The sequence below is a fragment of the Cryptomeria japonica genome, chromosome 5 (assembly GCF_030272615.1).
Source record: "Cryptomeria japonica chromosome 5, Sugi_1.0, whole genome shotgun sequence".
NCBI lineage: Eukaryota > Viridiplantae > Streptophyta > Pinopsida > Cupressales > Cupressaceae > Cryptomeria > Cryptomeria japonica.
The window spans coordinates 43,236,773-43,251,942 of NC_081409.1; the positions used below are offsets into that span (position 1 = coordinate 43,236,773).

General features: G+C 38.8%; 1 protein-coding gene across 2 annotated transcripts in view; it reads right to left on the reverse strand.

The window, feature by feature from the left end:
- The window catches only part of LOC131039944 (uncharacterized), a 214,215-nt gene that overhangs the window by 97,098 nt on the left and 101,947 nt on the right, over positions 1 to 15,170 (reverse strand). For both annotated transcript variants that reach the window (XM_057972801.2, XM_057972796.2), the window contains exon 3: positions 92 to 176. In XM_057972801.2, the coding sequence (XP_057828784.2) occupies positions 92 to 176 (85 nt within the window). The remainder of the gene's footprint in view (positions 1 to 91; positions 177 to 15,170) is intronic.

Here is a 15,170-nt window from a genome sequence, read left to right on the forward strand (position 1 = left end):
ATAAATTATGTTCTAACATATATTGCATGATACCAAAGTATACCAGTGGCACAATAAAAACTTAAGTTATGATTTATTTAGAAATTCCAACCTCCTGCAACCAATACTGGCGCCCTTTAGCAACTGACATTCTTAATGCTGTAGCAAAAGCGGCCCTGGAGGGGAACTGCAATATCCTGCTCAAAAAGTAACAACATAGCTAAAGCACATTAAATCATCATTAAATAAGAGGAAAAGAAGGACCAAAGTATAAAATAGATCATAGCTAAAACACCCTTCAAAGTCCTCTAAAAATCTACTATGGAAATGAGAAAAAACATCCAAACAATCATAAGCATTGAAATTCAAGGCTTTCTTGATACCAAAATCAAACACACAAATGCATCTCACATATGTAGATCAATTATAATTTGTTATCCATACTACAGATAGTTGAAAATAAAACATGATAAATAATAAGAAATCTCATAAGATGTATAAATTATATAATACTAGTTTGTTTCAACAAACTGATTAAAATTTCAAAACTCAATGGTTGAGAAGCAAGCTACACCTAAGAATAAGGAAGAGAGACGATGTATAGCTCACAGCATACAAGCATGAAGAGGAAATATCTCAGATTACAATACAATGCCTGACAATATTTACAATATATTTATTTTGCCTCTGTTAAATAAACACAATATCACAACACAACTCAAAATTTGTCAATACAGTAAGCCAACAAATAAAAATCATGTAGAACATAAGTAAAAATCATGCATACAGAGTCCAGACAATTCACCAATTCTCTCTACATATTCAAGGATTCAGGTGTAAAAGCAGTGATACAAAGAATGCAGCCATCCATATACAAAAAAAACAAATTTAATAAAGCAAGTTGTCCTGAGAAAAAGTATGCACACAGAAACAAATAGATACACAGCAAAAAATAGTGTGAATAAATAGTTGCATTCCACTAAATGTGAGCTCTGTACAAAGCTAGAATGCTGCAGAAGACCTTGCAGCTTAGAAAATGCAAAGCTAAACTAACATATATGTATATAGTGTTAGAAATTAGAAAGGTCACATTTATGTAAATAGTGTTAGAAATTAGAAAGGTAAAGCAATTCAGCTTCCCTGCATTTTGCTGTTGTCAACAGCCATTTTATAACTGGCCCTAAGCTGCTGGTATGAATTGGTTCTATGAGAAGTTGCACAATTTTTACTCTCAAAGTTGGCGCCCATTTATCAAGATAGTTCTAGCTGGTGGCAGGTTGACATAAAATTGCAAAGTTTTTTCCATTATTGCAAACTGCGAGCAAACTTCTGCAAAAATGTGAGAATGAAGTTCCTGCATGGCCTCAATCTGTAGGTGAAGCTTTGAATCATAGTTGAACTACTCACCAAAACCAAAAACTCATGAAGGCCTGAAAAAAAAACTCGGGAAAAACTTGGCCAGTACTCAGCAAAAAACTAGGCAACTTAAAAAATTGCTAAAATTTAATTAGAAATGCATTTTTTTTGCAAAATTCAATCAGAAGATGCATCCAATGAGTCAATAAATGAGAACACAAAAGAAACAAGCTGATTCTAGATATATTTAAACATGAAGTGAGTACAAAATCGCATCCTCATGAGGAATGCTGATGGCTGGAAGCAAAATAGTAAATAGTTTTTGTAAAACTAAAAGTAAATACATCATTACAATCACATCTTTCTCTTCCCAACTCTAGTAAAAACTAGGGAAGAGGTAGAACTAGAGGGTCTAGTCCTAGTGGTCTGTTGTGGGTGTGACTATGCCTCCTCGCTCGGTATGTCTGGCTCAGGTTGTGGCTCGTCCTCCATCCTAGATGTAGCTCTACCGCTAGCTACTCCTAGCACTGGCAATGACTCCTCGTCCTCCTCATCCTCCTCAATGTCATCCAATGTGAAACAAAAATCCACCCCCCTCCTCCTCTATAGCCTGCCTCTCCAAATCATTGATGTCATCCTCTGTAAACAATGGAGGTTGCTCCTACGATGTCCAATCACTTGAAGGATCTATATCATCCAAATCAATTGGACCAGCTGGTGCTTCCTCTACCTTCCTTATGCGCAACTGAAGATTATATTGCACAAAGACAAGGTCATTGAGGTGTTTTTGAGCTAGCTTGCTCCTCTTGTTCGTGTGGATGGCCTCAAACAAGCTCCAATTGCGCTCACAACTGGATGAACTACAAGGTTAACATAAGATTTTGAGGGCAAATTTTTTGAGATTTGGGGTATTTCCACCCCAACTTTGCCACCAAGCATCTGCAAAATAAAATTAGGTTGAGGGTAGCACCCCTTGCGGGGGTCTGAGGGTGAGAAAGAGAGGGGTAGAGAGATAGGTCTAGATCTTGGGGGAGAGAGGAGAGAGTGAGATGGAGAGTGGTAGAGAGGGGGATAGAGGAAGAGTGATAGGGAGATAGATAGGTCTAAAATTTGGGGCAGATAAAGTGAGTGAGATCAAGAGAGTGAGAGAATGTTGATAGGAGCATACTGATTACTGAAATTTGACTAAGTATTAAAATTTAAAAGATCTTCTAAAACCTAGAATTTGCATTATAACTCCTAGAGATCTTAAACCACTCTCAAACATCCTGCCAATATATACATGAAATATAACTTTAAGTATAAGAAAATGTATATATTCTAATGAAGAGAATGAAACTAACTTGAAAAAAAAAAAGATAATTTTTTGACATGTTTGGGCCTCTTTTTTTAATGCAGCAGAGTTTTTTATAGAAACTCACTTGAGTTTTTGTGAAAAACTAACCAAAACTCGACAAGTTTTTGCCAAGAACTCGACGAGCTTAAATGGCAAGTAAAAGTCGTAAAAACTCACCCTGAAGAAAAACTTGCAAGTTTTTAACTACTCGCCAAGTTTTTGGCGAGTTGTTCAACTATGCTTTGAATACTTCAATGATAGTGTGAAAATATGTCCCATTATGTGAATGATAAAGATGCAGAAGATAAAACAGTGATACAAAACATGCATTCAAATCGTATTCTACATCCAATTGCATCTTTGACTAATTAACGGAATTGCATAAAAAAGTGAAAGAAAGCAAGAGTTCTCTTACTCACAACTCCTTGTTGCACACACAAAATGAGTGTGGTCGTATTTGAATATTTAATTGTTATTTTTAGTTTTGTGTTTATTAATGGTCATTTAGTTATATTTTTAGAGTCAGTTTAATGGTTAGTCCCAATTTGGCTAAGCGCCTTGTAATTGCCTATAAAAGACCCGTTATTCTTTCAATAAAGTACGTTGATTTTCGGTTTCATGGTAGTAGAGCAGGTGACGAGCCTTTAAATTTTTGTGTTATTAAGCCTCTTTCATCTATGTGAAGGGTTCTTTGTTTTTGTGCAGTGGAGAGTCGTGTTTTTTTCCAGCCAACTATGTCCAAATCGCGTCACGAGTTTGCTGTGTTTTCCCCATGATTTTTATGGTCGGCATTTGTGATTTGGGCGCCGCGTTTTCTTTTTCGTGGCGTAGCGAAAGACCTTTTATTTTTCGCCGAAATTTTTTGGGCGTTTTCTGAACGGCGACCTTACCTTCTCCATGCGACTAACACGACGACAACGTGTTTTTTTTCTACGCAATTTTCGTGATTATTTTTGGGTTTATCTAAGCTCGCGATTTTTGGGTTTTTGCAGCGGTGGTTTTTGGTGACAACAACAGGATTTCTTTTTTTTTGCGTTTCTCTATGCGCAATTTTCTAATCTAGGTTGCCTAATTTCCGCCACAAAAGGAGGATTTGCAGTGGTCGTTGGTTTTTTGGCAACCTATATTTCTTCAAAATCATATTTTCCTGGTTTTTTGGCCTAATTTGTTCTCCCGCAATGCCTCTTGTTTTCTACCTGTTGACGTGTATTTTATACACAATCATACACAGAATAAAATACCAATAGGCATCTTATCCTCTCTTGAGAAAATAGTCTCTAACTGCTGAAGATTCGCGTAAAGGATCAGTTAGGTAGACTCCAAGGTTCTTTGATGTAGGGTCTCTACGTGTGGACAAGCTCCAGTGGTATGATGTGATTTGCTGGAATCACAAGGGGACTTACATGTGATGATTGAACTTCCGATCTGCTTTGCTGGACACAGGCTCTTACTAACTTGGATTTGAAAAAATGAAAAAAGGATAAGGGCGAAGAGAGGATCTAATCCTAATACTAAGAATGTAGGAGCAATGACTTGATTTTTTGATGAAACTCTAACTAGGTCTTGTTTTGACATCAATGGAACATCTACACAAGACTAGTGCGATCTTCTAAGGGGAGCTTTATGATGTTCAAATTATCACCGCAGGCATAGACACCATCCAAGTTGATGCATATCAATGAAGAAGCGACAAATTGAAATTGAGCTTAAGCTAAATGATTCCAGTTGACTACACAAGGCAAGTCTACAATCAACAAACTGCTAGTAGTATGGATATACGAATTCCACCATCAATCAATCACATTTCCTCCATTCATCTAATCATCTACCATCTAAGATTGAAGACTCAACAAGAAACCATGCAAATTGCAAGAAAACGACATATTTCACCATTACTTCAATGAAAATGGAGTTTGTTTACAATCAATGGCAACAATTTCTTGCCTTGTCCTCCTATTCTACTCTAATTGCTATTCTAATCACCTTCTAACTACTTTCTATCTTCTAACTCTCTAGCTATTGCTAATTAAAAATTTACAAATGAAATGCCTGGGCTTATATAGTACCCACAATACAATTTGATGGCTTAGATCAATTCAAGATCAATGGCCAAGATTTTACAATGAAAACCCTAATTAGGGTTTGTTACAACCATTACATAACATTTAATGCTTGACCAATGAAATAATTGTATTGCTTGGACACATGTCCTCTCTAGAAAAATCGACCAATGGATAGCCGGGGTAGGTACATCGGAGTTTGTGCCACCTTCCATGAGTTAAGTACATTGAATCTGGACATGCTGAGGTGGACCACACTGATTGGAGACGTGATGACTAGGATGCCACCTCATTTGACACTTGTAACTTGGTAGATATTCAACTTGATGTTGTTGAGAAGCTTGCTTTAATTAATTCATCTGGAATTATTTGCTTCTTCAACGAGCCCTTGTTCTAACTCCATGTGTCCTTGATGTGCAGGATGATGATGTACCTCGCCTTGGAACGTTGGATTGAAAGAGGTTGCCCATGTCCTTACTTGATCGTCCTGGCGAAGACCGTCCTGGATCCGGCTTGATTTTCCTTGATGAGATCTTCATTTGATGCCTACACAACATTTCAAAATTAGTAATATGATTTTGCAATACATAACATAAATTAGAGAGCAAATTTTAGGAAACTTAATGATAAGTCCTTTATTAATCATTTCCTAAAAACGACTATTGAGCTATGAATTCAAAATTTCAAAATTCAAAATTTAAGCTATGACGATCAACGATTCAAAATTAAAACAATAAAACCAAATCGCCATACCTCACTTGAGAGCTAACTCTAGAATGCAAAACAAGGAATTTGCCTAGGCAAAATTAAAATTTGAAGCCTTTGACTTGATCTTGAAGGATAATGAACGTCCTCTTTATCAATTCGCCACCCTTGGAGTCTTTGATGTGTTCTTCAATACTTTTGGCAAGTTCGCCTAACTTGAAACTAAGCTCACACTCCTTTGATGATGTCTACGCCCTCCTCTTGAATGACAATTTCGCACCTCCTTTGTATTCTCCAAATCGCATGCTAATGAAGGATGTTAAATGATGATTTGAAATGAATAAACCACCTTCCCTTTATAGGCGCTTACCTCTCATCATAATTTAGGCCGACTTTGTGAAAATAAAGCAAATTAAACGATTTTTTTTGATAAATAACAAAGCCGACTTTTATAAACCAAGCGCTCCCTTTGATTGATTTTTTTTTTTATTAATTAATTATTAATTATTAAATGCCATCGTTCTAAATTAATTTAATCAAATTCGATTTTCACAAGGCAAAAAAAATAATTAATAATATCAAGCGCAATATTTAAATGCCATTTAATTGAATTTTCAAGACATATCGAATTTTAGCATTTAAAATAAATTCAAAAAAACTTGTTTGAACGCCAAATTTTGAAGATGAAAGATACGTACCTCATCGCCCTGGTCCCTGACTGAGGGACAGGAGCGATCCATCATGTTGGCCTTGATTCTTGCATTTTTTACGTCCAAAATCTCTATCCTTACGTTCAAATCGGCATTTTAGCTGGGTCCTTCAAGTTTGATTGACTTGTTTGTGCGAAGGAATGTCTTAGGATGTATTATCGCCCTGGTCCCTTGGAGAGGGACAGGAGCGATCCTCATAATTTCTCCTTAATCTTTGTGACTTCGAACTTTAATCTTTGTTGTGATGGACAAACAATGCTATTCTTTCGTTCCCCTTTCGTTCCACTTGAATTCTACAAGGCGTTTAGACATTGAAAGGATCATCGCCCTTGTCCCTTGGAGAGGGACAGGAGCGATCCATGTGTCTTGACTCAAATTACTTCGTTCTTGATCTTTGACGTTGCCTATCCTTGCCTTGTCATGATTTTGATGGAACATGAAAGATTTTATGCAAATCGCTCTGGTCCCTTCCTGAGGGACAGGAGCGATATGAGTTCCTTGGCTTAATTGATAGCATTTTGACGTTTGGAACTTTTGTAAATCACCTTCAAATGACACCTTAGACCTCTTACGACCTTGCAAAACCTTGACCCCACGTGATTTTTGCATGAATTAGCCAATATATTCAACATCGCTCTGGTCCCTTCCTGAGGGACAGGAGCGAACTTCAAGTTTTTGGGTTCATGCTTGCGTTCTCCAACTTGCCATTGCTTTCGATGCGTAAAATGAAGTCCCTTGATTCTCCTTCATCACTTAACACTTGATAAACTTTCAAAATCTTGGCCTTAATAGGAATTTCGCTCTGGTCCCTGCCTGAGGGACAGGAGCGAATTAGATGTCTTGGTGCAAATCCTTCATGTTTGGCAATTTTTGATGCTTTGTTCTTCAATGAGATGCCTTAAAACGTCCACGCCACCCTTCACCTTGACTTGGAGTGATTGAACTTGGAGGAAAAGGCAATATAATCATTATATCGCCCTGGTCCCTTGGAGAGGGACAAGAGCGATCCTGATCCTGTAGGCTTCATTTCACTTTGCCAACCTCGAAAATTATCTTCAACGGTCTCGTAATGTTCCCTTTTATTCATCCATGCCCTGGAATTCATTGTAACTTGGCAAGAAATTTGTCTAAGACAAAAATCGCTCTGGTCCCTGCCTGAGGGATAGGAGCGAACTTGGGCATTTGGGCCCCTTGTTGACGTTTGATAATCTTCAATTTATCTTCAACGGGTTCAATTCACCCCCTTCCTTGCCTTCAAACATAAAACTTGCTTGATCTTTGCCCAGATCGTACCTTATGAAGAATTTCGCTCTGGTCCTTCAGTGAGGGACAGGAGCGAAATTGACCCTCTAGGCGAAAACTTCATCATTTCATTGTTTTTGATCAAGTCTGGATGCTCTATCATGCTCATTTCGTCCTTCACCATGCCTTTGATGTCTCGATTCATCCAAACAAGGTCAGGAATGGCTCAACTAAGCATTTTCACTCTGGACCCTTGGTGAGGGACACGAGCGATTCGCCTTGGTCCCTTGGAGAGGGACAGGAGCGCTTTTCGCTCTGGACCCTTGGAGAAGGACACGAGCGAAATTTGACTTTTCGCACTCTCTATCAGGATAATTTTTATGGAATATAACATTTAAGTATAAGAAAGAAGAAAGATAGAGGGAAATGTCACTTATATTATATTCCATATATACTTTCAGGATGTTTGAGAGTGGTTTCAGACCTCCAGGAGTTATATTGCAAAATCTAGTTTTTGGAGGTTTTTTCAGTTTCCAGACTTAGTCAAATTCAGGATCAGGGCATTCCAGACTTAGCCGAATTCCAGGATCAGGACCTTACTCAAGCCGGACTTACTTATCCATGTGATCCCCTGGGCAACGTTCAAAATGCAAAGGCTAGCTAACAAAACCCTAAAAAACCTAAAGAACAAACCCTAAAAAGCAAAAAACATGGGTCCCCATTTGCAATGGGGCAATGTGTGAAAACGTCACAACACTACCACGTAGATTTTTTTTGAGAGCCTATGATAGTCTGTGTTTTTATTCAAACTAGGGTTTCAAACCTATGGTTTGCAACCACATGAAGGGGTTTTTGTTTTCCGACCAGTACCTTGAAGTTTGTGTAGTTGTTCGCTGAAGATTTTTGACAAAAAAATCAGATTTTTTAAAGTTGGAGTTTGACCTCGTTTATCATGCATAAGAAAGCGGGAGGGATGGCGTTGTTGACCAACATCATGTTGTAAGGTAGTCAGCACTTCAATGGCAAGACCTACAATACCAAGAAGCAACGTTTTCTTTCTATTTTTTAGTACTAGTGCCTTGACCAAATTGTTCTGCGTAAAGAAATTTGTCCTGCAACGGTGGGCAACGATTAGGCCAAGTTTGATGAGCGTAACCAAGAAGCGGTTATGTTGCTAAAGTTATCAGTCATCAATGATATGCTTCTAGAAGTGTCATCGGGCAAGAATTCTAATGAAATTTGGGATCACTTGAAGAATCTCATGAGACATCCGACAAGAGCCACCGAGCGTTTTTTCTACAGAACATGTTGTTCTCGGTTATGATGGATGAGAAGATCAAGGAAATTCATGACCAGTTGGAGGCTATTGGTCGCAAGATGGAGGAGGATACGGTCATGATCACACTGAAGAGCCTGCCCGGATCCTACGAACACTTTATTGGGATGCTCAACATTACCTCCACAAATGGTGACTTGAAGTTTGACGAGTTGTGCAATAAGCTATTGCAGCAAGCCAAGTGGAGACAGCAGTTTGGTAGCAACATTGACATGGCTAGTGTGGAACAAGCATTTATTGCCAAGTACAAAAGCAAAGGGGATTCCACTCAACAGAAAGAGCAATGCACACCTGAGGAGGGGTTCAAGAAGAAAATTACTTCTCACTATTGCGGTGGACCTAGAAATATCTAGAGGTTCTGCAGAAAGAGGTTGGCTGATCAGAAGTCCAACCAGGAAAGGGTCTCAAGAGCAGGACCATACTCATGTCGCAAAACGTTATGAAGAGGAGTTCGCCTTCTATTCTTTTTGATAAGCAATTTTTGTCATCAATTGGTTTAGTCGATAGAATGACCATTAAGTGAGGGTATTAGAATATTTAATTGATATTTTTAGTATTTTTAGTTGTCTTTATTAATGGTCATTTAGTTATATTTTAGAGCTAGTTATATTTTTAGAGAGTTCTTTAGTTGGTTGTTATATTTTTAGAGACTTCGTAACTGGGAGTTTATATTTTTAGAGTCAGTTTAACGGTTAGTCCCAATTTGGACAATCGCCTCGTAATTGCCAACAAAGTATGCTGATTTTTGGTTTCAGGTTGTGCTCCAATGTATTTGTGATTCAAAGATGGTACACCGATGCTTTTAAAACCAGCATCATGAATTTTCATTTCAAGCTCTTAAGTGAAAATGGAGGGTATAGATCTTCTTGGGAAAATGGATGATTGAGACTTGACAAAAAGAATTTTGGAGATGTGGGACGAATGGTACAAGTGCATGCCAAGTTTGACCATGGCTTAAACATGCTTAGGAATGTGCAAGAGGATTCAATTATTAATTAATTTAACAAATTATTTTTAGTCAAATAGTTACTTGATGGGGAATTTGTGGAGAATTAAATAAACAAATTGTATTTATTTAATTTTTGGAGGATAAGAATGTGAAGGCTGAATTCGATTAAATAAATGTGACTTTATTTAATTTATAGTGGAGTATAGAAAGAAAGGAAATAAATGATAAATTAATTAAATAAATGATTTAAATTTATGCAATTAGTGCTAGGAGGGTGATTAGAAAGGTTTTAATTAAATAAATGCTCTTATTTATGATGAATACTAAGAGGGGGGGGTGAATTAGTATGCCAAAAATCTTTGCACTTAAACACTTTGCAAGACTAATAGTAAACCGGTAAAACAGTTTAGCAAACAAACCGGTTAGCACACATGCAAACCAAATAGCAAATAATGCATTCACCCACAAAAGCACAAACACCATAACACATGAGATTTTGACGTGGAAACCCAAATGGGAAAAACCACGGTGAGATGGAACTCACAAGTAACTATTTGTAGAATAGGAACCAGACCGGTTAAGGTCTTACAATGTTCTTTACCAGAACAGATCCTGTTAGGAATCTCAATCTCTGTTAGGAGATAAGTCCAATTAAAGACTACCTTGCTAGAGGATTTTCAATCCACAGATGTGAACCACCTTGTTAGAGGATTTACAAAAGGCTTTTGGGCCTACCCGGTTAAGGGCTACAGACTTGTCGAAGAAATGAGTAATCAAAAAGTGAGTGATCTAGCAAATAGCACAGATTGCTTGATTAGATCCTTGATAGCTCTTTTCTAATGCATTACAGCATTACTTCAGTCTTCTACACATTCATACTCTCTCTGACTCCTCAACCACCTTAAACCCTAGCAACAATATCAACTTCACCAACAACAACAACAACAACCTAAAACCCTAGACATGATGTCCTTATAAAGGAATCTGATTTCATGTCGGTCCAATAGGATTACAATCCAATTCCCTAGGTTCAATGAACCTGGACATACTTGGTAACACGACACAAAAAGCACCGTTAAAGTGTCGGCACCGTCAAACAATCGGTGGATGGTAACTCATCACAAAATGCCGGTTGGTAACTCATCACAGAGTATTACCGGTTCATACAAAATGCCGGTTGCCAGTTTGACAAAATGAAGACTGGGAAATATGTGTTCTGCCGCTTTGATCCTTCGTACCGCTTGAGATCCTCGAACCGCTTGGGGTTAACATGCCGCTTCAGACCGGTAAACACATTCTGCAAAACACCAATAGTCTAACAACTATAATACAACATATCGGTTGCAACATATTCCGGTTGAGCTTAAGCTCATACATATAAAGAAGATCTCAATGCAAGTGTGTGTCCATCAATGACAATCACATCATAAACATCAAAAATGCCAACAATCTCCCCCTTTGGCATTGATGGCAACACTTAGGAAAATAAAATTTTGACATCTAAGTGTTTTACAACAAAATCATGCCATTAGCAAAATTGCTCCCCCTAAGCATATATACTATCCCTTTAACAATACAATGTATAACTATTTTGCACATAGAGATATCAAAGCATACATCAAAATTTTAAATACCAGATACTTCTCCTCCTTAGAATACTTCTCCCCCTTTGCCAACAATGACAAAGTACAGCTGAACAACCCCTGTTTTCATTTGGTATTAAAATAATAAAAGTTTATGACAATAAGGAATAAAACTTGTCAAAAAGAGATTTAAAGTCCTGCAAGAATTGTTTTATATATAAAGACCAGGACTCAAGTAGGGAGGGGGCTACTTCTTTCTCTGTCTGCATCTGGGAGACCTGTTCTTCCATGGCGTCAATTGTGCTCATCTCCTGTGTCACTGTTAAGGCATCCAGATTTAGATAGCACTTCTGAAGAATTTGCAGAAGTGGGAGTAGAACCAGTTGTAGCTCCTGCAATTCTCGAGACCGAGTGCTGATCTCATGCTCCATTTATGCTGACTAGATGTGAAACCGGTGAACGGTTTGCCCATAGGCTGTAGAGGAGTCATAAGGCGGCTTGAATGTGCTCATGTAGGACTGCAAGTCAGATTGAAGCTTTTGCTTATGTGCAAGCACATCGTCACAGAACAGATGGGGTTGGCAAATCTTGCTAAGTAGAAGATTCCCCTCATCCAGAGCATTCCTTATATCCTTTTGTGCTTTTTGGAGTTCAGTCTGGAGCCCATTTAACTTCTTCACCAAAGCAATATTTAGAGCCTTTTGATGCTCTTTCTTAGCATTTGCCTCTGCTACCTCTTCTAAGCTCTGCACTTGATCATCTACTACTGTGCATAGGAGCTTTAGTTGTGCCAATGATGAGTCGGTACTGGGAAGGTTTGTACCGAGTAACAAACCGGTAAGAGTGTCCACCACAACTTGGATCACATCTTCCTCCTTCTTCCTCCTTAACACCTCAAGGCGTTCTTGAGCAACCTTGATGCTCTGCAGTAGCTCCATTTCACTTGCAGACTGGAGGTCAATGGGACTGGTAAGGTCAGCCGGTTTGGCTTGACTACCGGTTGCCTTAGGTGTCTCCATCTGCGTGCTTTTTGCCCCTTCTCCTGCCTTGTCCTCCTCTGTTTTCTTCTTTGCCGCTTCTCTTCTCTTTTCCTCTTCCTTCTCTTCCTCTTCCTTCTTCCTTTTCTTTGTTTCCTTCCGCTTCTCCTCTTCTTTATCTTCTTCTTCTTTCTTCTTCTTTGCATCTTCTTGTTTCTTTTTCTCTTCTTCCTCTTCTTTTCTTTTCTTCTCTTCTTCTTTTCTCTTTTCTTCCTGTTTCCGTTTCTCCTCATCTTCTTCCTTCTTCTTCTTTTCCTCTTCCTTTTTCTTCTTCTCCTCTTCATCCTTCTTCTTCTGCTCCTCTTTTGCTTTCTTCTTCTCCGCTTCATCCTTCTTCTTTTGCTTCTCTTCATCCTCCTTCTTCATCTCCTCTTCATCCTTCTTCTTCTTCTCCTCTTCTGCTTTCTTCTTCTTCTCCTCTTCATCTTTCTTCTCCTCCGCTTGCTTCTTTGCTTCCTTTTTTTTGTCCTCTATTTCCTTTTTCTTTATTTCCTCTTTTGCCTACTTCTCCTGTCCTGTAGCTTCCGATGGTGTAACCTAAGCAATATCTTCTCCATCCAGAGCATCGACATCAATAGTGTCGATCAGTTCAGCAACCTGATTTCCTTCATCATCAAACACTTCATCCAGTTTAGTTATTGCCGGTTCTTGCTCAGCCTTCTTGTTGGCCTCAGCCACTCGATGCATCTTCAGAGCTTCTAGAGCAAGGGTGTGTGTATTCTTGAGCACTTCTTTTCCCTTCCCTTCAAGTAACAGGAGTCTTCTTCTTCTCATGAAGAAGAGGCCTTTGTATTTATTCATTACTTCGAACAGTTCTGAATTTGATACATCAGGAAAATGTTCAACAAAAACTTTTTCTCTCATTTCCTGTTCCTGCTCTATGGCAATGCGCCGTTTATTGTCTAAGGACTTATACAAAGAATCCGGTGTCTTAGATCTAATTTCTGAAAGCGACCGATCATTAACACATAAATACTGAATTATTTATTTTTCAACCGCTTCCTTTTCATCATCATTAAAGTCATCAAAACAGTCAATTAAATCATTCAACACTTTTCTCCTAATGTTTTTGATAGTTCTTTGACAATGTGTCAAAGGTTTGTAGGAGGAGATGTCAATATTTACCGGTGCCGATGATGCCCGTTCATTCTTTGTCTTTTTCTTTGCTTGACGTGTCTTCTTTGGTTTTTCCTCAGACACAGTTTCTTCTTAGTCTGGAAAAGTATTCCTTGTCTTCCTCTTTCTCTCAAACACTTTAGCAGGTGCCGCTTCCGGTTTCTTTTTAGCCGGTGACTGCTTGGTCACTGTAGGACTGGTTGTAGTAGCCGGTGCCGATGCTGAAGGCACTGCTTTTGCCTTCTTCACTGAAGGTTCTTTTCCTTTCTTTGCTGAGGGTTCCTCTACTGGTGTTATCCTTTCTAGGTAGGTGTCGGTTCTTTTTGCCTTTGGATCAAGCGGTGAGGCAATAAGGGTAGAGGCATATCCTTCTAGCATATCATTCATTACCTCATAGCCCATAGGCTCCACTTCCTCCTGTTTGGGCTCAACAGCCTCCATTATGCATTGATCCACTTTAATGGTGAAACAGATATCATCTTCATATATCTTGACAATATCACCTGATATTCTCACCCTCTGACTCATTTTGCGTCTGAACTCATCAAAGTACTTGTTCAGAACTTCAGAGTAATTGGTTCGAACTACTTGAATGCTTTCCTTGATTTGCTTGGTTACCGGTTGGTCAACAAACCACTGGACATCACCTACTCCTAGAAAGTAGCCTCGGAAGTAAAAGAACAGCCCAACCAGTAGTTGTCCAAACTTGAATCTCAATACATTATCATGTTTGATCGATTTAAGATTCAATAGGAGTTGCCTTTGCATACCGATGCATAGGTCAAATGATGCATCCTCCTTGATCATCCGGTAAGCAGCATTTACCGCTGCAGCAGACACAGAGTTAATTCTGCTGGCTGAGAACGTCCAGTATCCAATCACCATACATGCATATTTCACCAGATCGTCCTTGATAGAATTGACGGTCATACCTCCTGAGTCGCTCACTGAACCGGTGAGCTTGGACATTTCAGTTTTGCTTACCGTCCTTAGGGTTGGCACTTCAACTGTATTGCAGAAACCGGTGACGACATGAATTGCTTGTGGTGTTATATCATGCGTTCTTTCCAGGTACATCTTGTCACCATGAACTCTGCTCAGAATGATCCTAATGTGATCATCTGTGAAATCCTCCAGGAAATAAACAGCATTGTGGAGCTTCTTCTTCTCCAAGATACTATACTCCGGTTTGATCTTTTTATCTTGTCCACAAAATAAACCTAGCTGCGAGTGAATTGCTAGACCCTAGGTCTTCGATTTTACAATCTATGTAATCTGAGATTCCCTCTTCTACTATCACACCAGCTAGTACTTGTGATAGGGCATTATATCTAGACTTGCGTTGAATAAAGCTTGCTGAATCTACAGATGTACTAGAGCTAGTATGGGATGCAGAAGCCATGATAGAAACTGAAAACTCGAAAAAATACCTTTCAAAAATCGTGAGTTTAGGGCTTTCAAATTCTTCTCCACCTCACACTCCGTCGGTTGCAGAATCACCGCTTTGCGTTCTTCACTTGACCGTTTGCAATTTGAATTTGAATCTCCTTCAAGGTTCCTTAAATTCTCAGAATCGTAGCACTAATCGCTTTGTCGTCGCTCTGCACTCGAAAACCTCCTTCACTTCGAAAACTGATAGTGAGAAATGGTTTGAAAAATCCTTTTAAACATATTCCTCACCTACCGCAATTAATGCTCCACCATTAGGGCGTAAACCCTAATTTGCCTTTTATCGTTTCCGGTCTTCCGCCTATTGACAGG